Source organism: Lithobates pipiens, unplaced genomic scaffold (assembly GCF_037356315.1).
Source record: "Lithobates pipiens isolate NorthernLeopardFrog02 unplaced genomic scaffold, aLitPip1_a1.2 Scaffold_3, whole genome shotgun sequence".
NCBI lineage: Eukaryota > Metazoa > Chordata > Amphibia > Anura > Ranidae > Lithobates > Lithobates pipiens.
Genome location: NW_027507790.1, coordinates 281,616,334 through 281,637,887, shown reverse-complemented (window position 1 = coordinate 281,637,887; position 21,554 = coordinate 281,616,334). Strand labels below are relative to the sequence as shown.

At 46.7% G+C, this 21,554-nt stretch overlaps 1 protein-coding gene across 1 annotated transcript; it reads left to right on the top strand.

The window, feature by feature from the left end:
- Window positions 1-4,841: 4,841 nt before the first annotated feature.
- On the top strand, window positions 4,842-21,432 carry LOC143941167 (adapter SH3BGRL-like). Its single transcript, XM_077463192.1, has 3 exons — window positions 4,842-5,060; window positions 9,081-9,161; window positions 16,061-21,432. The coding sequence occupies exons 1-3, from the start codon at window positions 4,857-4,859 to the stop codon at window positions 16,091-16,093; spliced, it is 318 nt and encodes a 105-aa protein (XP_077319318.1). The 5' UTR covers window positions 4,842-4,856; the 3' UTR covers window positions 16,094-21,432.
- Window positions 21,433-21,554: the final 122 nt, after the last annotated feature.

Sequence of the window (21,554 nt, the reverse complement as noted above, 5' to 3'; positions counted from 1 at the left end):
CAGTGGTTACATTGGATTGTTGGATGGGGGACAGTGATTGGATTGTTGGATGGGGGACAATGGTTACATTGGATTGTTGGATGGAGGACAGTGGTTACATTGGATTGTTGGGTGGGGGACAGTGATTGGATTGTTGGATGGGGGACAATGGTTACATTGGATTGTTGGATGGGGTACATTGGTTACATTGGATTGTTGGGCGGGGGACAGTGGTTACATTGGATTGTTGGATGGGGGACAGTGGTTACATTGGATTGTTGGGTGGGGGACAGTGGTTACATTGGATTGTTGGGTGGGGGACAGTGATTGGATTGTTGGATGGGGGACAATGGTTACATTGGATTGTTGGATGGGGTACATTGGTTACATTGGATTGTTGGGCGGGGGACAGTGGTTACATTGGATTGTTGGGCGGGGGACAGTGGTTACATTGGATTGTTGGATGGGGGACAGTGGTTACATTGGATTGTTGGGTGGGGGACAGTGGTTACATTGGATTGTTGGGTGGGGGACAGTGATTGGATTGTTGGATGGGGGACAATGGTTACATTGGATTGTTGGATGGGGGACAGTGATTGGATTGTTGGATGGGGGACAGTGATTGGATTGTTGGATGGGGAACAGTGATTGGATTGTTGGATGGGGGACAGTGGTTACATTGGATTGTTGGATGGGGGACAGTGGTTACATTGGATTGTTGGATGGAGGACAGTGGTTACATTGGATTGTTGGGTGGGGGACAGTGGTTACATTGGATTGTTGGGTGGGGGACAGTGATTGGATTGTTGGATGGGGGACAATGGTTACATTGGATTGTTGGGTGGGGGACAGTGGTTACATTGGATTGTTGGGCGGGGGACAGTGGTTACATTGGATTGTTGGGCGGGGGACATTGGTTACATTGGATTGTTGGGCGGGGGACATTGGTTACATTGGATTGTTGGGTGGGGGACAGTGGTTACATTGGATTGTTGGGCGGGGGACAGTGGTTACATTGGATTGTTGGATGGGGGACAGTGGTTACATTGGATTGTTGGATGGGGGACAGTGATTGGATTGTTGGATGGGGGACAGTGGTTGCATTGGATTGTTGGATGGGGGACAGTTGTTACATTGGATTGTTGGATGGGGGACAGTGGTTACATTGGATTGTTGGGCGGGGGACAGTGGTTACATGGGATTGTTGGATGGGGGACAGTGGTTACATTGGATTGTTGGGTGGGGGACAGTGGTTACATTGGATTGTTGGGTGGGGGACAGTGATTGGATTGTTGGATGGGGGACAATGGTTACATTGGATTGTTGGATGGGGTACATTGGTTACATTGGATTGTTGGGCGGGGGACAGTGGTTACATTGGATTGTTGGGCGGGGGACAGTGGTTACATTGGATTGTTGGATGGGGGACAGTGGTTACATTGGATTGTTGGGTGGGGGACAGTGGTTACATTGGATTGTTGGGTGGGGGACAGTGATTGGATTGTTGGATGGGGGACAATGGTTACATTGGATTGTTGGATGGGGGACAGTGATTGGATTGTTGGATGGGGGACAGTGATTGGATTGTTGGATGGGGGACAGTGGTTACATTGGATTGTTGGATGGGGGACAGTGGTTACATTGGATTGTTGGGTGGGGGACAGTGGTTACATTGGATTGTTGGATGGAGGACAGTGGTTACATTGGATTGTTGGGTGGGGGACAGTGGTTACATTGGATTGTTGGGTGGGGGACAGTGATTGGATTGTTGGATGGGGGACAATGGTTACATTGGATTGTTGGGTGGGGGACAGTGGTTACATTGGATTGTTGGGCGGGGGACAGTGGTTACATTGGATTGTTGGGTGGGGGACATTGGTTACATTGGATTGTTGGGTGGGGGACAGTGGTTACATTGGATTGTTGGGCGGGGGACAGTGGTTACATTGGATTGTTGGATGGGGGACAGTGGTTACATTGGATTGTTGGGTGGGGGACAGTGGTTACATTGGATTGTTGGGTGGGGGACAGTGGTTACATTGGATTGTTGGGCGGGGGACAGTGGTTACATTGGATGGGGGACAGTGGTTACATTGGATTGTTGGGTGGGGGACAGTGGTTACATTGGATTGTTGGGTGGGGGACAGTGGTTACATTGGATTGTTGGGTGGGGGACAGTGGTTACATTGGATTGTTGGGCGGGGGATAGTGGTTACATTGGATTGTTGGGTGGGGGACAGTGGTTACATTGGATTGTTGGGCGGGGGACAGTGGTTACATTGGATTGTTGGATGGGGGACAGTGGTTACGTTGGATGGGGGACAGTGGTTACATTGGATTGTAGGGTGGGGGACAGTGGTTACATTGGATTGTAGGGTGGGGGACAGTGGTTACATTGGATTGTTGGGCGGGGGACAGTGGTTACATTGGATTGTTGGGCGGGGGACAGTGGTTACATTGGATTGTTGGGCGGGGGACAGTGATTACATTGGATTGTTGGGTGGGGGACAGTGGTTACATTGGATTGTTGGGCGGGGGACAGTGATTACATTGGATTGTAGGGTGGGGGACAGTGATTACATTGGATTGTAGGATGGGGGACAGTGGTTACATTGGATTGTAGGGTGGGGGACAGTGGTTACATTGGATTGTTGGGCGGGGGACAGTGGTTACATTGGATTGTTGGATGGGGGACAGTGGTTACATTGGATTGTTGGATGGGGGACAGTGGTTACATTGGATTGTTGGATGGGGGACAGTGGTTACATTGGATTGTTGGATGGGGGACAGTGGTTACATTGGATTGTTGGATGGGGGACAGTGGTTACATTGGATTGTTGGATGGGGGACAGTGGTTGGATTGGATTGTTGGGTGGGGGACAGTGGTTGGATTGGATTGTAGGGTGGGGGACAGTGGTTACATTGGATTATCAGAAGGAGAGCCGACTCCTCGATGTGCTGATCCTTCATTGTCCAATCAGCAGGCTGGGGGCCAGGTGTTACAGCAGAGGCCCTCCTCACCTCACTGACTGGAAGAATTCATAATGATTAAGTTTGTTACTTTGTATTTAGAATAAAGAGGAGCAGGGTGACCGGCATGTGTGCTGTGGGGGCTCTTGGCTCGCTGCGGGGTCCCATGGCCTGGTGGAGGATCGATGGTTCAAAGTGGGGTCACATGGCCTTGGTATAGGGTCTCATGGCTCAGTGTGGGGTCTTGTTGTCTGATGGGGGGGGCCCCGTGTCTGTGTGGGGGCCCTGTGGCTCAGTGCAGGTGTCCCCATGCCTCACTTTAGGGTCTCATGGCTCAGTGCGGGATGTCATGGTCTGATAGGGGGTCTCATGGCTCAGTGTGGGGTCCCATGGCTCAGTGCAAGGTGTCATGGTCTGATGGGGGTCACATGGCTCAGTGTGGGGCCCCGTGATGCAGTGTCATGGTCTGATGGGGGGTCCCATGGCTCAGTGCAAGGTGTCATGGTCTGATGGGGGTCCCATGGTTTAGTGCGGGATATCATGGTTTGATGGGGGGTCTCATGGCTCAGTGCGAGGTGTCATGGTCTGATGGGGGCCCCATGGCTCAGTTTGGGGTCTCAGGATGGATCTGATTCTAATTGGCTAACGTTCCTGTAATTTAGTCTGAGCTGACAGTTAACCCTCTGTGTCCCGGGAGGGGGAGGGGAGGGGGGTGATTGTCACTTCTCCATATTTGGTGCTGGAGTGTCTGCAGCTCGGAGTCGGTGAGGAGGGGGAGGGGAGGGGGAATTCTTCTCCATAAAAGGGAAATGAGCCGTGCAATACAAATATGACCCCCCCCCCCGGGAGACTTCTCTATTCCAGGGTGAGGTCTCCGTATTACTTCACATTACCGTATTACACCGAGGAGTTCTCCACCGGGGATGACTCTGCCTGATCTCTGTGAGCTCCCCTATACCCGGCGCAGCCCCCCCCCCCTCACCCCTCCTCATTACATCTCATTGGAGGCCGAAGGGTCCCCATAATATACCCCAAATCATTCTATATGTCAGAGCTATATAAATGTATAATAATAGTGTGTGACTGAGGGGGCATTAGAGTGTAAGCTCCTCTATATTCTTGCTGTTCCATATTTCCATGACTGTATTATGTAAAGTTATTCTTTTGTCATATATATATATATATATATATATATACAGTATGTGACAAAAGTAAGTACACCCCTCAGTGACATTTCTTCTCTCTTTTCATGTGACAACACTGAAGAAATGACACTTGTCTACAATGTAAAGTAGTGAGTGTACAGCTTGTATAACAGTGTAAATTTAACACACCTGCTCCCCATTCACACCTGAGACCTTGTAACACTAACAAGTCACATGACACCGGGGGAGGGAAAATGGCTAATTGGGTCCAATTTGGAGATTTTCACTTAGGGGTGTACTGACTTTTGTTGCCAGCGGTTTAGACATTAATGGCTGTGTGTTGAGTTATTTTGAGGGGACAGGAAATTTACACTGTTATACAAGCTGTACACTCACTACTTTACATTGTAGACAAGTGTCATTTCTTCAGTGTTGTCACATGAAAAGAGAGAAGACATGTGACTGAGGGGTGTACTTACTTTTGTCAGAGGCTCTATCTCATAGATCAGCTTCTCTGCTGCTGAGATAAAAGTAATTGGCCAGACATTCACTTGCTGTCTGTAGAGCGGGACAGTAAATCACTGCGGAGCAGGGAGCGGCGCCTACATATGAAAGGGAGGTCTCTCTATCCGGAGCCAATCGATGGATTGTTGGGTCCTTGTGGGCGGGGAGTAGACATTAATAGACTGTGTAATTGGGGGAGAGGGGGTTGTAGGCGGAGCCGTCCACCCTCATGTGATGATGTCACAGTGGGATGACGGGATGTCTCTCTTCTTTCAGTTGAAGAAGAACCAGCAGACGTTGTTCTCCATCCTGGACTCTCTGAAGATCCCCCATGAAGAGAAGGACATCGCCGCCAACGAGGAGAACCGCAAGTGGATGAGGGAGAATGTTCCAGAGAACTTCCGGCCGGCTAGTGGGGTCCCCCTCCCCCCCCAGATCTTCTGTGATGACCAGTACCTGGGGGTAAGAGCTCTCCTCCCCTTCCTTCCTGTACCGGGGGGATGGGGGGTCCTCCTTACCTGCTGGGGGGGGGCATCCTAATACTATATCCAAAATAAGGGCCCCCATTACCTGTATACAGTCCTGTGATCAAAACCATGTGACCTACAACAGAGTGCAGGGGTCAGGAGTAACCTACATCGCTGTATATAGAATGAGGGGGTCAGGAGTATCTAACCTTCATCACTGTATATAGAATGCGGGGGTCAGGAGTAACCTACATCGCTGTATACAGAATGCGGGGGTCGAAGTATCTAACCTTCACCACTGTATATACAGTGCAGGGGTCAGGATTCTCTAACCTTCATCACTGTATATAGAATGTGGGGGTCAGGAGTAACCTTCATCATTGTATATACAGTGCAGGGGTCAGGAGTATATAACCTACATCACTGTATATAAAGTGCAGGGGTCAGGAGTATCTAACCTACATCACTGTATATAGAGTGCAGGGGTCAGTAGTAACCTATATCCCTATGTATATAGAGTGCAGGCGTCAGGAGTATATAACCTCATCACTGTATATAGAGCGTGGAGGTCAGGAATATCTAACCTTTATCATTGCATATACAGTGCAGGGGTCAGGAGTAATCTTCATCATTGTAGATAGAATGTGGGGGTTGGACGTAACTAGCCTACATCACTGTATGTAGAGTGCAGGGGTCAGGCATATCTAACCTATATCCCTGTATATAGAGTGCAGGGGTCAGGAGTAACCTATATCCCTGTATATAGAGTGCAGGGGTCAGGAGTAAGCTATATCCCTGTATATAGAGTGCAGGGGTCAGGAGTAAGCTATATCCCTGTATATAGAGTGCAGGGGTCAGGAGTAAATAACCTCATCACTGTATATAGAGTGCGGGGGTCAGGAGTATCTAACCTTCATCATTGTATATAGAGTGCGGGGGTCAGGAGTAAATAACCTCATCACTGTATATAGAGTGCGGGGGTCAGGAGTATCTAACCTTCATCATTGTATATAGAGTGCAGGGGTCAGGAGTAAATAACCTCATCACTGTATATAGAGTGCGGGGGTCAGGAGTATCTAACCTTCATCATTGTATATACAGTGCGGAGGTCAGGAGTATATAGCCTACATCACTGTATATAAAGTGCAGGGGTTAGGAGTAACCTTTTATCATTGTATATACAGTGCAGGGGTCAGGAGTTCAGGAGTATATACCTTACATCAATGTATATAAAGTGCAGGGGTCAGGAGTACCTAACCTACATCATTGTATATAGAATGCGGGGGTCAGGAGTATCTAACCTATATCCCTGTATATAGAGTGCAGGGGTCAGGAGTAACCTATATCCCTGTATAGAGTGCAGGGTTCAGGAGTATCTAACCTACATCACGGTGTGTATATATAGTGCAGGGGTCAGGAGTATGTCACATACACCATAGTATACATTCTAGATTATAGTCGTGCTCAAAAGTTTGCACACCCTGGCAGAAATTTTGATATGATCGGTCATATTTTCCATATTAATGCCAAACTTTCACAATTTCTGCCAGGGTATGCAAACTTTTTATCAGGGCCATTTGGGGGATTTCTGTTATTATGATTTAAAAAGGATCCAGAAAACGTCATGTGATAATAAATGGCGTCATGTGATAATAAATGGCGTCATGTGATAATAAATGGCGTCATGTGATCGCTATCCTCACATAAAAGACCGTTTTTGATATGATCGGTCATATTTTCCATATTAATGCCAAACTTTCACAAACGGTCTTTTATGTGAGGATAGCGATCACATGACACCATTTATTATCACATGACGCCATTTATTATCACATGACGCCATTTATTATCACATGACACCATTTATTATCACATGACGCCATTTATTATCACATGACGCCATTTATTATCACATGACGCCATTTATTATCACATGACACCATTTATTATCACATGACGCCATTTATTATCACATGACGCCATTTATTATCACATGACACCATTTATTATCACATGACGCCATTTATTATCACATGACGTTTTCTGGATCCTTTTTAAATCATAATAACAGAAATCCCCCAAATGGCCCTGATAAAAAGTTTGCATACCCCGGAGTGTTTGGCCTCGGTACAGACACAGAACGCGGCACACACGGGGTTACAATGGTAATTACAATTTTTAAATCACAATTAGTGTCGGTGTATAAATAGTGGATGGGTTTGTTATCTCTCACATGGCTGCACCAGGCAGGCTGGACACTGAGCCACGAAGGAGGTAGAAAAGAACAGACAAAAGACCTGCGTAACAAGGCAATGGAACTTTACAAAGATGGAAAAGGATATAAAAAGGTACCCAAAGCTTTGAATATGCCAGTCAGTGCTGTTCAATCGTTTTTAATAAGAAGTGGAAAATTCAGGGCTCTTTTGATACCAAGCCGAGGTCCGGCAGACCAAGAAAGATGGCGGCCCCAACTGGCAGAAGAATTGCCCGGGATACAAAGAAAACCCCCCCACAGGTGACCTCGGGAGAAGTACAGACTGCTCTCCAAACAGACGCTGTGGATGTTTTGAGGAGCACAATATGAAGATACTTGAAGAAAAAAGAGCCGCGTGGTTGAGGTGTCAGAAGGAAGTCTTTACTGCACCAGTGCCACAAAAAAGCCCACTGAGGCGTGTCAGGGTGTTGTTGGACATGTTGTACCCGGACTTTTTTGTGGCACTTGTACAGTAAAGGCTTCTTTCTGGCAACTTGACCACGCGGCTCTTTTTTTTGTTTCAGTATCGTCGTATTGTGCTCCTTAAAAACAATCACACCGTCTTTTTTCGGAGGGCAGCCGATATTTCTCCTGAGGTCGCCTGTGGGGGTTTTTTTTCTTTGTATCCATAACGGTTCCTGTGGCCGCCGTCTTTCTTGCTCTGCCTGACCTCGGCTCGGTATTAAAAGAGCTCCGAATTTTCCACTTCTTAATAATTTGATTGAACAGCACTGACTGGTATATTCAAGGCTTTGGGTGCCTTTTTTATATCCTTTTCCATCTTTGTAAAGTTTCATTGCCTTGTTACACAGGTCTTTTGTCTGTTCTTTTCTACCTCCCTCGTGGCTCAGTGTCCAGCCTGCCTGGTGCAGCCATGTGAGAGATAACAAACCATCCACTATTTATACACCGACACTAATTGTGATATAAAACGCCACAAATGTGGGAAATGAACCTTTGTAATTACCATTGTAACCTGTGTCTGTACCGAAGCCAAACACTCCGGGGTATGCAAACTTTTGAGCACAACTGTATGAGGATCTGCGGGCAATATATAGGGATGTGGGGGGTACACATTATACTGTATATGGGGATGTGGGGGTAGATATATAATATATACTGTATATGGGGATGTGAGGTGTGTGTGTGTGTGTGTGTGTGTGTATAATATATACTGTATATGGGGTATATATAATGTACTGTACATGAGGTATATATAATGTATATGGGGTGTATATATGTTATATAATGTATATGGCGTGTGTATATATGTAATATATATTCGTATATGGGGTTGTGGGGTATATACAATATATACTGTATATGGGGTGTGTGTGTGTGTGTGTGTGTGTGTGTATATATATATATATATATATATATATATATATAATCTCCCATATGTATTATATACACCCCATATCCAGTATATATTATATATACATACCCCATATATAGTATATATATATTCTGTATATGGGGGTGTATATAATATATACTGTATATGGGGTGTATATAATATATACTGTATATGGGGTGTATATAATATATACTGTATATGGGGTGTATATAATGCATATGGGATATATATATACTATACATGGGGTGTGTGTGTGTGTATATATAATATATACTGTATATGAGGGTGTATATATAATATACACTGTATATGGGGGTGTGTATATATATATAATATATACTGTATATGGGGGGTATATATAATATATACTGTACATGTGACATCCTCTCTCTCTCTCTTCTCAGGACTTTGAAGCTTTTTTTGAAGCCAAGGAGAACAACAATCTGTACAGATTTCTGGGACTGACCCCTCCGGCCGGATCCAAGGTGAGAAGGTTCCGCTATCTCCGGGATTTCCATAGGGCTGACATTCCATAGCGCTGTACAAAGAGAACTCCGCTGCACCACAGGAGCTTACAATCTATCCATTCCTTACTTTATAGAACGTAAAAAAAAAAAAAAAAAAAAAAAGAAAATGTCGTTTTATATATCCTGAGAATCTCTATGAAGCTCGGGGGAGGGGATTCAGAGGGAATATTGGACATTATCAGCGCCAAAGTCCCCGCCCCCTTCCCACATGTGGGATCCTCGGGGGCGTGTACATGTGTCTGTGTGCTCCTCCTACTCTTCTATATGAATATCCTCTCCTGTAGTATTTTAGTATTTTCCACACATAGTCCTATGTTCGTGTTACCTGATTGGGAGATGACGGGGGGGGGGGGGGGGGGATGCCGCGTGCGCATGTGTGGGCTGTATGTGTCGCCTGCGGCTCCTTGGGAAGGCGCCGGATATTTTACACCTAAGAACTTCGGTACTGATTAGACGTCCGTCTGTGTGCACGAGGCCCATCCCCCACCACAGAGGAAGATCTCATCCGGGGATAAGGATGTTCAGGATATCATCTTCCCTTTTCATTTCTGTATATAAAGGAGAATTTAGAATTTCTAGAACTTTTTTTTTTTCCCTTTTGTACCCCCCCAGACTAAAACCGCAAGAGAGAACCCCCTCCCCCCCCCATTGTGATCTGTCACCGTGTCATTGTACAGATTATTCTCCATATCAACGCGTTTCTGGGGACAAAGGTCACTTCTTCAGGGAAGCGGCTCAGATAACTGAGATCATCTCTATGGAGAAGACACGAAACATGACGGCCATATATATATATATATATACAAGCTGAGCTACAATCGGCGTGCACGCGCAATCCGGGATTCCTATCTGGCGCCGCGCTCCTTCCTCTCTGTTATTGAGCTGCACGTCCCTGAAGAAGTGGACTTTGACCCAAGAAACGTGTCGGATAATTCCGTCTTCTGGAAGATAATGTGTGTGACATGTCACGGGGAGATTGTAAACCTCGGGGGAGGGGGGTATATAAACCTTCTATATATAGATAATGTGAAATCTGAGATGTTTTGTTCTTCGGTGTCAGCAATTCGGTTTTGCATGTCATTTATTCCTCCATTACCTGGATGGACGGTTTTATATGCACCTAAAATGTTCTACTTTATATGTTTCCGGAATATTTAAGCTCCCTTCACACTTGTGCATGCGATGGAGCGCACACGCCTCCCGGAGCCTCATTGTGCATGCGATCGAGCGCACGTGTCCGGTGCGTCATTGTGCATGCGATGGAGCGCTCACGTCCCGGTGCGGGGGATGGGTCCTCTTCTTCCAATGTGGCCAAAGAAAGTCAACAGTTTGGACATCCCTGTTCTAAAGGGAAATCGGGTCTAGAGGGATGCAGACCCCACCACTTCCCTCATTAGAGCCCTGCAGGTGCAGCAGCTGATCGTGAATGGGAGGGACTTTATCATCCGTCGCTTTCTCTGCCCAGTGAAACACACAGATTTCTTCCTTATAATAAAAGGGAGGAGTCTGCTATAAAGTGTGTTACACCCCCTGCAGTGTACAGAGATCTCCCGGAGGGGGGAGGGGTATTTTCAGTAAAAGTGGAGTTACTCTTTAATGTCACCGCAGTGCGTCTGCGTTTTTCTGTGCATGTCAGGTGACCCGCACCGGTGTGATCCCGACCGTGACGCCACTTTGTTCTCCTCCATAGAATATGAAGGATTGTGCTGGGGGGGGACGGGGACGGGGACGGGTGGAAGGTCCGGATTTTTCTGTAGATCCAGAGGGAGGGGTGAGCTCTGCCCAGCCTTGGGGTCTCTTTAAATGCCCCTTCTGCCCCCTTCATTTACCACCCCCTGTGCCCGCAGCTTGTAGGGAGGTCGGAGCCTCGCAGCGCTCGGGGGAATGCGTAACCCAATGAAAGCCTCCATTGTATGACTTCCAATAAACCTGGCAGGTGAGAGACGGGCGTGTGCGATCACAGATCCAGATAACTGCCCCGGGGCAGATCTGGGCGTTCCCTGCAGGCCAGTCCTCAGAGTGCCAAGATGGCAGAATATCAGAACGCTCATCACCCCCCCCCCCCCCATCTTACCCAGGCACCCAGGTGAGGGTCACACCTTTCGTATGTCCGATCACCTGAGAAATCACGACGCAGAGAAACGCACCGCCATGGACCAGACATGCAGCACCAACATTGTAAAATGCCCCCCTCCCCTCCCCCACTTCTGTAAATATGCACACTTTTCTGCACCGTGCGGAGGGGGCGGAGTGCGTGTTTGGAAAGGATTTGGGGGCTCCTGCTCCATGTTTAGATTAAAGGGGCAGCCCTGGGGGTCCGACCTTTCCATGGTCAGGAAAACGCAGAGAAACGCACGCTGGTGCCATTCAAGGGCTTCTAAAGGCTCAAGAAGATCTTTTACATTCTATGCAATAAAAATCTTCAGTGTGCAGCAAATCCCCCAAATAATTATCTGAACCCCAATGTGATCCAGCGATGTGCACCAGAGCCTCAGCTGTCCCGGGTCTCTTCCTCCTCATTAGCTCCTCCTCCTCCTGCTGTCAATCAGAGCCAATGAGGAGAGGGAGAGGGCGGGGCCCAGTAACAGCTCTGTGCTTGAATGGACATGCAGATCAGTGGTTCAGGAGCGAGCCTGCCTGGGTGCTGCCATTGCAAGCTATTTGCTATGGGCAGACAGGAGGAGCGGGGAGCGCCGGCGGGGGGACCCAATAAGAGGAGGAGCCAGGAACGCCGGCAGGGGAGCCAGGAAGAGGAGGAGCCGGGAGCGGTGGCGGGGGTATCCGAGAAGACGAGGAGCCGGGAGCGCCGGCGGGGGTATCCGAGAAGACGAGGAGCCGGGAGTGCCGGCGGGGGTATCCGAGAAGAGGAGGAGCCGGGAGCACCGGCGGGGATATCCGAGAAGACGAGGAGCCGGGAGTGCCGGCGGGGGTATCCGAGAAGACGAGGAGCCGGGAGTGCCGGCGGGGGTATCCGAGAAGACGAGGAGCCGGGAGTGCCGGCGGGGGTATCCGAGAAGACGAGGAGCCGGGAGCACCGGCGGGGATATCCGAGAAGAGGAGGAGCCAGGAGTACCAGCTGGGGGACCCGAGAAGAGGAGGAGCAAGGAGCGTCGGTGAAGGAACCAGGAAGAGTAGGAGCCGGGAGCGCCGGCGGGGGTATCCGAGAAGAGGAGGAGCCGGGAGCGCCGGCGGGGATATCCGAGAAGAGGAGGAGCCGGGAGCGGTGGCGGGGGTATCCGAGAAGAGGAGGAGCCGGGAGCGGTGGCGGGGGTATCCGAGAAGAGGAGGAGCCGGGAGCGGTGGCGGGGGTATCCGAGAAGAGGAGGAGCCGGGAGCGGTGGCGGGGGTATCCGAGAAGAGGAGGAGCCGGGAGCGCCGGCGGGGATATCCGAGAAGAGGAGGAGCCAGGAGTACCAGCTGGGGGACCCGAGAAGAGGAGGAGCAAGGAGCGTTGGTGAAGGAACCAGGAAGAGGAGGAGCCGGGAGCGCCGGCGGGGGTATCCGAGAAGAGGAGGAGCCGGGAGCGGTGGCGGGGGTATCCGAGAAGAGGAGGAGCCGGGAGCGCCGGCGGGGATATCCGAGAAGAGGAGGAGCCAGGAGTACCAGCTGGGGGACCCGAGAAGAGGAGGAGCAAGGAGCGTCGGTGAAGGAACCAGGAAGAGTAGGAGCCGGGAGCGCCGGCGGGGGGACCCGAGAAGAGGAGGAGCCAGGAGTACTAGCTGGGGGACCCGAGAAGAGGAGGAGCCAGGAGTACCAGCGGAGGGACCCGAGAAGAGGAGGAGCCAGGAGTACCAGCGGAGGGACCCGAGAAGAGGAGGAGCCAGGAGCGCCGGTGGGGGAACCAGGAAGAGGAGGAGCCGGGAGCGCCAGCGGGGGACCCGAGAAGAGGAGGAGTTAATGGCGCCCCCCACATATCTGCATATGTCTTTGTGCACATTAAAAAGCACACGTTGCTGCAGCATTATGCGATTCAGTGCGGCGTATTTTTGGAGAAAGTGCTTGGACCGCCTCGTGCGCGAGGGAACCTTTAAATCCACTAATGGGGTCAGGTGTGAACACCTCGGCCGCAGTGCTGAGTAATGACCAGCAGATGGCAATAGTTCAGGATCATGCTTTTGAGTGCAGGGATTGGCGCTGCCAACTGCGGGAAAAAAAAACCTGATTGCACCCAACCTGATCTAGAGATAAAGGCTCCGCCCTCCACATGGTGTTTACAGATGTGGGGGAGGGGGCATTAACAATGTCGGTGCTGCATGTCTGCTCTATGATTTCTCAGGTGATCGGACATACAAAGGTGTGACCCTCACCTGGGCACCCAGGTAAGATGGGGGGGGGGGGGGGTGATGAGCGTTCTGATAGTCTGCCATCTTGGCACTCTGAGGACTGGCCTGCAGGGAACGCCCAGATCTGCCCCGGGGCAGTTATCTGGATCTGTGATCGCACACGCCCGTCTCTCACCTGCCAGGTTTATTGGAAGTCATACAATGGAGGCTTTCATTGGGTTACTTATTACCCCGAGCTGGGCACTACAAGGCTCCGACCTTCCTACAAGCTGATTACATAACCGGGGGTGTCAAGCTGGGGACACGGGGTGGTAAATGAAGGGGCACAGGGGGCATTTAAAGAGACCCCCGAGGCTGGGCGCAGCTCACACTTCCCTCTGTATCCACAGAAAAGTCAAAGCGATTAGAATGGCGTCCTACTTCTGATGCGTCCAACGCTCTGATGTTGGAGCGATTTTGTCGCATCGTTGTGAACCGATCCCAACCCAATTCTACACCCGGAACCTTCTCCTCGGGGGCGGAGCAAAACAGACGGCCGCACTCAGCCGGGTCCGGATTGCGGGTGGGTAGGCGGAGCCAATGATGGCGGTAACAGGCGGATGATCTGTAGAAGTTCAGTTCAAACAATAGAGAGAAACAATCCGAGGCGAGTCAGACAGACCTCCATCAGGACAGGCGGACAACCCTGAGGGTCAGCCAGAGGCTTTACATCCACTAATGAGGTCAGGTGTGCAAAACAGAGCTGCAGTGCTGAGTAATGACCAGCAGAGGGCAATAGTGCCCACAGTGCATGGATTACTGCTGCTGCCGATGGCGAGAAAAATAAACCCAATTGCCTCCATCCTGATTATATTTAATATATTTTAATAAAATATATATAATTATTATAGAGATTGTAAGCTCTAATGGTCAGGGCTCTCTGATTCCTATTGTAATTGTACAGTCTGCCCTCACGTTGTAAAGCAGTGCGTAAATTGTTGGCACCATATAAATACCGTATAATAATAATATAAATCCTGTATTATAATAATATTTAAATCCTGTATATTAATAATAATTGAATGTTTTATTATTCAGGATTATTATTAATATACAGGATTTAAATATTAAATAATAATACAAGATTTACATATTAATATATAAAAATCCCGAATAATATAAATCCTGTATTATAATAATAAATCCTGTATAATAATAATAATCATGAATAATATATAAAATTATACACAATGTATATATTACAATAATATAGAATTTATATATTAATATATAAATCCTGAATAATAATATATAAATCCTGTATAATGATTTATATATAAATGATACAGGATTTAAATATACATTATAATACAGGATTTATATATTATAATAACAATAATACAAGATTTACATATTAATATATAAAAATCCTGAATAATATAAATCCTGTTTTATAATAATATTATAATATCTCAATCCTGTATAATAATAATAAACCCTGAATAATAATTTAATGTTTTATTATTCAGGATTATTATTCAGGGTTTATTAATATACAGGATTGAGATATTATAATATTATTATAAAACAGGATTTATATTATTCAGGATTTTTATATATTAATATGTAAATCTTGTATTATTGTTATTATAATCTATAAATCCTGTATTATAATAAATATTTTAAATCCTGTATCATTTATAAATCATTATACAGGATTTATATATTATTATTATTATTATTATTATTCAGGATTTATATATTAATATATAAATTCTATATTATTGTAATATATACATTGTGTATAATTTTATATATTATTCATGATTTATTATTATTATACAGGATTTATTATAATACAGGATTTATATTATTCGGGATTTTTATATATTAATATGTAAATCTTGTATTATTTATAATAATATATAAATCCTGTAATAATATTATTATAATAAATGCTGTATAATAATCCCGAATAATAAAACATTAAATTATTATTCAGGATTTATTATTATTATACAGGATTGTTATATTTATAATATTATTATAAAACAGGATTTATATTATTCAGGATTTTTATATATTAATATATAAATCTTGTATTGTTATTATAATAAATATTTAAATCCTGTATCATTTATATATAAATCATTATACAGGATTTATATAATATTATTATTCAGGATTTATATATTAATATATAAATTCTATATTATTGTAGTATATAAATTGTGTATAATTTTATATATTATTCAGGATTTATTATTATACAGGATTGATATATTATAATACAGGATTTTTATATATTATGTAAATCTTGTAGTATTATTATTATTATATATAAATCCTGAATAATAAAACATTATTATTCAGGATTTATTATTATTATTATACAGGATTTTTATATTATTATAAAACAGGATTTATATTATTCAGGATTTTTATATATTAATATATCAATCTTGTATTATTGTTATTATAATAATATATAAATCCTGAATAATAATTTAATGTTTTATCTGGTTGGATCGCTTTTATTCGTGCTCCTCCCCGCCTCTTTCTGATTTACATTTTTCTCTCTCTCTCCTCTTGCAGGAAGCCGAAGCTCTGGCGAACCAAGAAGCGTGAATTCCCTCCGGCACCCTTCCCCCGACCAGAACCTTCAATGCTTTCCAAAACCTCCGCGATTAAAACCCAAACCGCTCCCCACCTAAACGCCTAACATGTAGCCGGGTGCCCCGCCCCCTGCGCGTTGCGTCCTGGCCTCCAATGAATTCCTCTTGTTGTAGAAGACATGTCTGTGCCAAATGTTCTGGAAGCTCTCTGTGCTCGGACCCTCATAGGGGGTCCTGTAATTTCTGGGCTGCGGATCGCGCTGTCACCGAGTGGAAACTGGTTGTCGCCACATCATGAGGAAAGTCTCACCGCCAATAGAAATAATCCACTCACCGTTCATGGAGGAAACGTTCCCATCAAGGAGGAAATCGATACATTGTCAATGACCAGGACCTGATTGATCAGATACATATTGGTACATCATCAATGACTTGGATCTGATTGGATACATTCCAGCACATTGTCAATGATCTGATCGATCGGATACATTCTGGTTGATTGTCAATGACCTGGATCTAATCGATCGGATACGTTCCTGTATGTTGTAAATGAACAGAATCTGATCGATTTGCCACATTCTGGTACATCGTCAATGAATTGTATCAGTTAGAACGGATACATTCCAGTACATCATCAATGATCTGATCGATCGGGTACATTCCAATACATCATCAATGATCTGATCGATCGGGTACATTCCAATACATCATCAATGATCTGATCGATCGGATACATTCCAATACATCATCAATGATCTGATCGATCGGGTACATTCCAGTACGTCGTCAATGATCTGATCGATCGGATACATTCCAGTACATCGTCAATGATCTGATCGATCGGATACATTCCAGTACATCGTCAATGATCTGATCGATCGGATACATTCCAGTACGTCGTCAATGATCTGATCGATCGGATACATTCCAGTACATCATCAATGATCTGATCGATCGGATACATTCCAATACATCATCAATGATCTGATCGATCGGATACATTCCAGTACATCGTCAATGATCTGATAGGATCGGATACATTCCAGTACGTCGTCAATGATCTGATCGATCGGATACATTCCAGTACGTCGTCAATGATCTGATCGATCGGATACATTCCAGTACGTCGTCAATGATCTGATCGATCGGATACATTCCAGTACGTCGTCAATGATCTGATCGATCGGGTACATTCCAGTACGTCGTCAATGATCTGATCGATCGGGTACATTCCAGTACGTCGTCAATGATCTGATCGATCGGATACATTCCAGTACGTCGTCAATGATCTGATCGATCGGATACATTCCAGTACGTCGTCAATGATCTGATCGATCGGATACATTCCAGTACGTCGTCAATGATCTGATCGATCGGGTACATTCCAGTACGTCGTCAATGATCTGATCGATCGGGTACATTCCAGTACGTCGTCAATGATCTGATCGATCGGATACATTCCAGTACGTCGTCAATGATCTGATCGATCGGATACATTCCAGTACGTCGTCAATGATCTGATCGATCGGGTACATTCCAGTACGTCGTCAATGATCTGATCGATCGGATACATTCCAGTACGTCGTCAATGATCTGATCGATCGGATACATTCCAGTACGTCGTCAATGATCTGATCGATCGGATACATTCCAGTACGTCGTCAATGATCTGATCGATCGGATACATTCCAGTACGTCGTCAATGATCTGATCGATCGGGTACATTCCAGTACGTCGTCAATGATCTGATCGATCGGATACATTCCAGTACGTCGTCAATGATCTGATCGATCGGATACATTCCAGTACGTCGTCAATGATCTGATCGATCGGGTACATTCCAGTACGTCGTCAATGATCTGATCGATCGGATACATTCCAGTACGTCGTCAATGATCTGATCGATCGGATACATTCCAGTACGTCGTCAATGATCTGATCGATCGGATACATTCCAGTACGTCGTCAATGATCTGATCGATCGGGTACATTCCAGTACGTCGTCAATGATCTGATCGATCGGGTACATTCCAGTACGTCGTCAATGATCTGATCGATCGGGTACATTCCAGTACGTCGTCAATGATCTGATCGATCGCATACATTGGGGTATGTTGTCAATGACCTGGATCTGATGGGATACATACCGGTACATTATTGATGACCTGAACCTGATCGATCGGATTCATTGACAGGAGGAGGAAACAAAACATTTTAATGTCTGAATTGTTTTTCTTTTTTAATCTGTTGTATTTGTTTTCCATCCTCTTCATTGATCTGAGTGACTTCATGTAGAAAAAGGATCCATAAGTCGGGTCCTGGGCAGTGGGGGAGGGGAGGGGGGGATACGGACGCACATCGCTGCTTTCTAGATGAAAATGCAAAGTTGGCTTATCTGGCAGCTGCCATCTGATTGGATAAAACGATAACTGAAATCAATCAAATGAAATGAATAATAATAAATCAAACAAAATGTATCAAAAACTCCCCTCCCCCACCCACCATGTGAGCCATACGCATCCCAAATATCACAGGTGAGGCTTCAGCACTGTACAGAGGAATGTCCCTCCGCCTTTCCCAGAATCCCACTGGAAGGATCAATGACATCACCAGTGACATCATAAGGCTGTACAAGTTATCCTGTAGTACTGGGCCCGGGCCTCATCAGCTAAACGGGGGAGGGGGCAGGTGGGGTTGTCGCCTGTACGGGATTCACCCGGACAGTCCCCCCATCTATATGTGCCTTGCAGATCACGGACCACATCCCTGAGGACCCGGATCCTCATAGAAACAAATGATTTGAGAAACTCTCCTGGATCCTGGCCCTCAGGGGCTGGAGCTGTGATCCTCGGGGGCGGGGCCAAACTCATCCTGCAGATTGAGGGAGGGGTGAAGACCTCAGTGCCACGGATTTTTTTTAAATTTTTTTTGCACAGATCGATTTTTTTATGGTTAGTAGGTTTCTCGGATGAAATGAAAAGTGTCCCCGTCACACCCCGCCTGTAGAGGGCGCTGCCCATGAGGGTGAGGGGCGCTCTTCTCCTGCATGTGAGGGGTGTTTAGGATTAGAACACCAGGGCGCTCTGGATTTATCTGATCCATGAAATAATACAATTCAGATGAAATAATTATTCCAAATAACACAAAGATGGCGGCGTCCCCACGCTCACAGTTGGTGCTGCAGCGGGCAGAAGGGCGGGACACATAGCTGGGGGGGGAGATCTCTTCTTCGCTGTGATCTCTGTCGGGGACATCTGACCTCTGATATGACCCCACCCCACCCCCCTCCCCGTGGGGTACCTCAGTGGTTGTGATTGGTTCAGAAGATATGTGGGGGGTGGGGTCTGGTTACATTTCATACATTGGGGGCGGGGCAGACTCCAGCACTCGCCTCACATTGGAGACTTTATTTTTATTACGATGACTCTTTTTAGTTGCCAAACATTCCAATTGTTATATTGATAATATGAATTGATCTTCGCTGGGGGAGGGGTCTTATTTTCTGAGTATGGGTTGGCGGGTACGGTCACGTGACATGGGGGAGGGGTCTAATTTTCTGGGTATGGTCACGTGACATGGGGGAGGGGTCTTATTTTCTGGGTATGGGTTGGTGGGTACGGTCACGTGACATGGGGGAGGGGTCTAATTTTCTGGGTATGGTCACGTGACATGGGGAGGGGTCTTATTTTCTGGGTATGGTCACGTGACATGGGGGAGGGGTCTTATTTTCTGGGTATGGGTTGGTGGGTACGGTCACGTGACATGGGGGAGGGGTCTAATTTTCTGGGTATGGTCACGTGACATGGGGAGGGGTCTTATTTTCTGGGTATGGTCACGTGACATGGGGGAGGGGTCTTATTTTCTGGGTATGGGTTGGCAGGTATGGTCACGTGACAGGGGGGAGGGGTCTTATGTTCTGGGAATATGGTAATTGAAGGAGGGGTTGGGGAGGTAAAATCCCTTTTTTTTCGGATGGAGGGGGGAGGGGTGGATATATTTGATGTGCTTTTACCTCTATATACAATGCTGCCCCGCACACGTATCTCTGAAATGTTTTGCCGAGGTCTGCCGGCACGGGACAATATAACATGTCAGAGGTGTGAATTATTCCTCCCTGTCACCCCATTGGGGGGGATTTACTCCTGTCCCAAGGACCCCATGGGGGAGGGGGATTTATCCCTGTCCCTGGGACCCCATAGGGGTATTTATTCCTGTCCCTGGGACCCCATAGGGGTATTTATTCCTGTCCCTGGGACCGCATTGGGGGGATTTATCCCTGTCCCTGGGACCCCATTTTATCCCTGTCCCTGGGACCCCATAGGGGGGATTTATCCCTGTCCCTGGGACCCCATTGGAGGGGATTTATCCCTGTCCCTGGGACCCCATTGGGGGGATTTATCCCTGTGCCTGGGACCCCATTTTATCCCTGTCCCTGGGACCCCATAGGGGGGATTTATCCCTGTCCCTGGGACCCCATTGGAGGGGATTTATCCCTGTCCCTGGGACCCCATTGGAGGGGATTTATCCCTGTCCCTGGGACCCCATTGGAGGGGATTTATCCCTGTCCCTGGGACCCCATTGGAGGGGATTTATCCCTGTCCCTGGGACCCCATTGGAGGGGATTTATTCCTATCCCTGGGACCCCATTGGAGGGGATTTATTCATGTCCCTGGGACCCCCTTGGGGGGGATTTAGTCCTGTCCCTGGGGCCCCGTAGGGGGGATTTATCCCTGTCCCTGGGACCCCATAGGGGGGTGTTTATTCCTGTCCCTGGGACCCCATGGGGGGGGGGATTCGTCCCTGGGACCCCATAAGGGGGATATGGGTGGTGGAATATCTTCCCCTCTGATAGTCTTAATGTACAGAATCAGAATAGCGGGAGATTCAGGAATTCACTGCAGCAAAAATAACTGTAACATCAGCGCCCCCTCCAGACACAGGAAGGTACTGACCAATAGAAATGGTTTTTAATATTTTTTTATGCTCACAGATTGAAGAGTTCAGTTCTATTTATTGTAAATAACAAGACGCTTTCATATTGATCACTGTCCTATGATATTGATTACTGTCCTATGATAATGATCACTGTCCTATAATATTGATGGCCGCCTGCGCTGAGTGACAATAATTCTCTATACTGTACGGGATGGATTCATAAGGAACTCTTCCCATGCAATGTCTGTGTTACCCTCCGCAGCCAATCAGAATCCAGCTGTTGTGGGGGTGACTGCGCACCTTCTATTCCTTTCCTTCTGCTTTTATAAATCTGTTATCTGTGTCACTAATCATCCAGAATTGCTACAGATGGATACAAAGTGTAACCCACCAATAAAATGGCGTCAGATAACGAAACCGTCTCCAATCTGTGTTCTCTTGTGGGAGGGGCCAGGGCTGTCTTTAATATTGATTGGACCCTGGGCAAAACTTTTCTTCGCCCCCCCCCCCATGCAGTTTTGCTCTCCACCTGCTCTGAG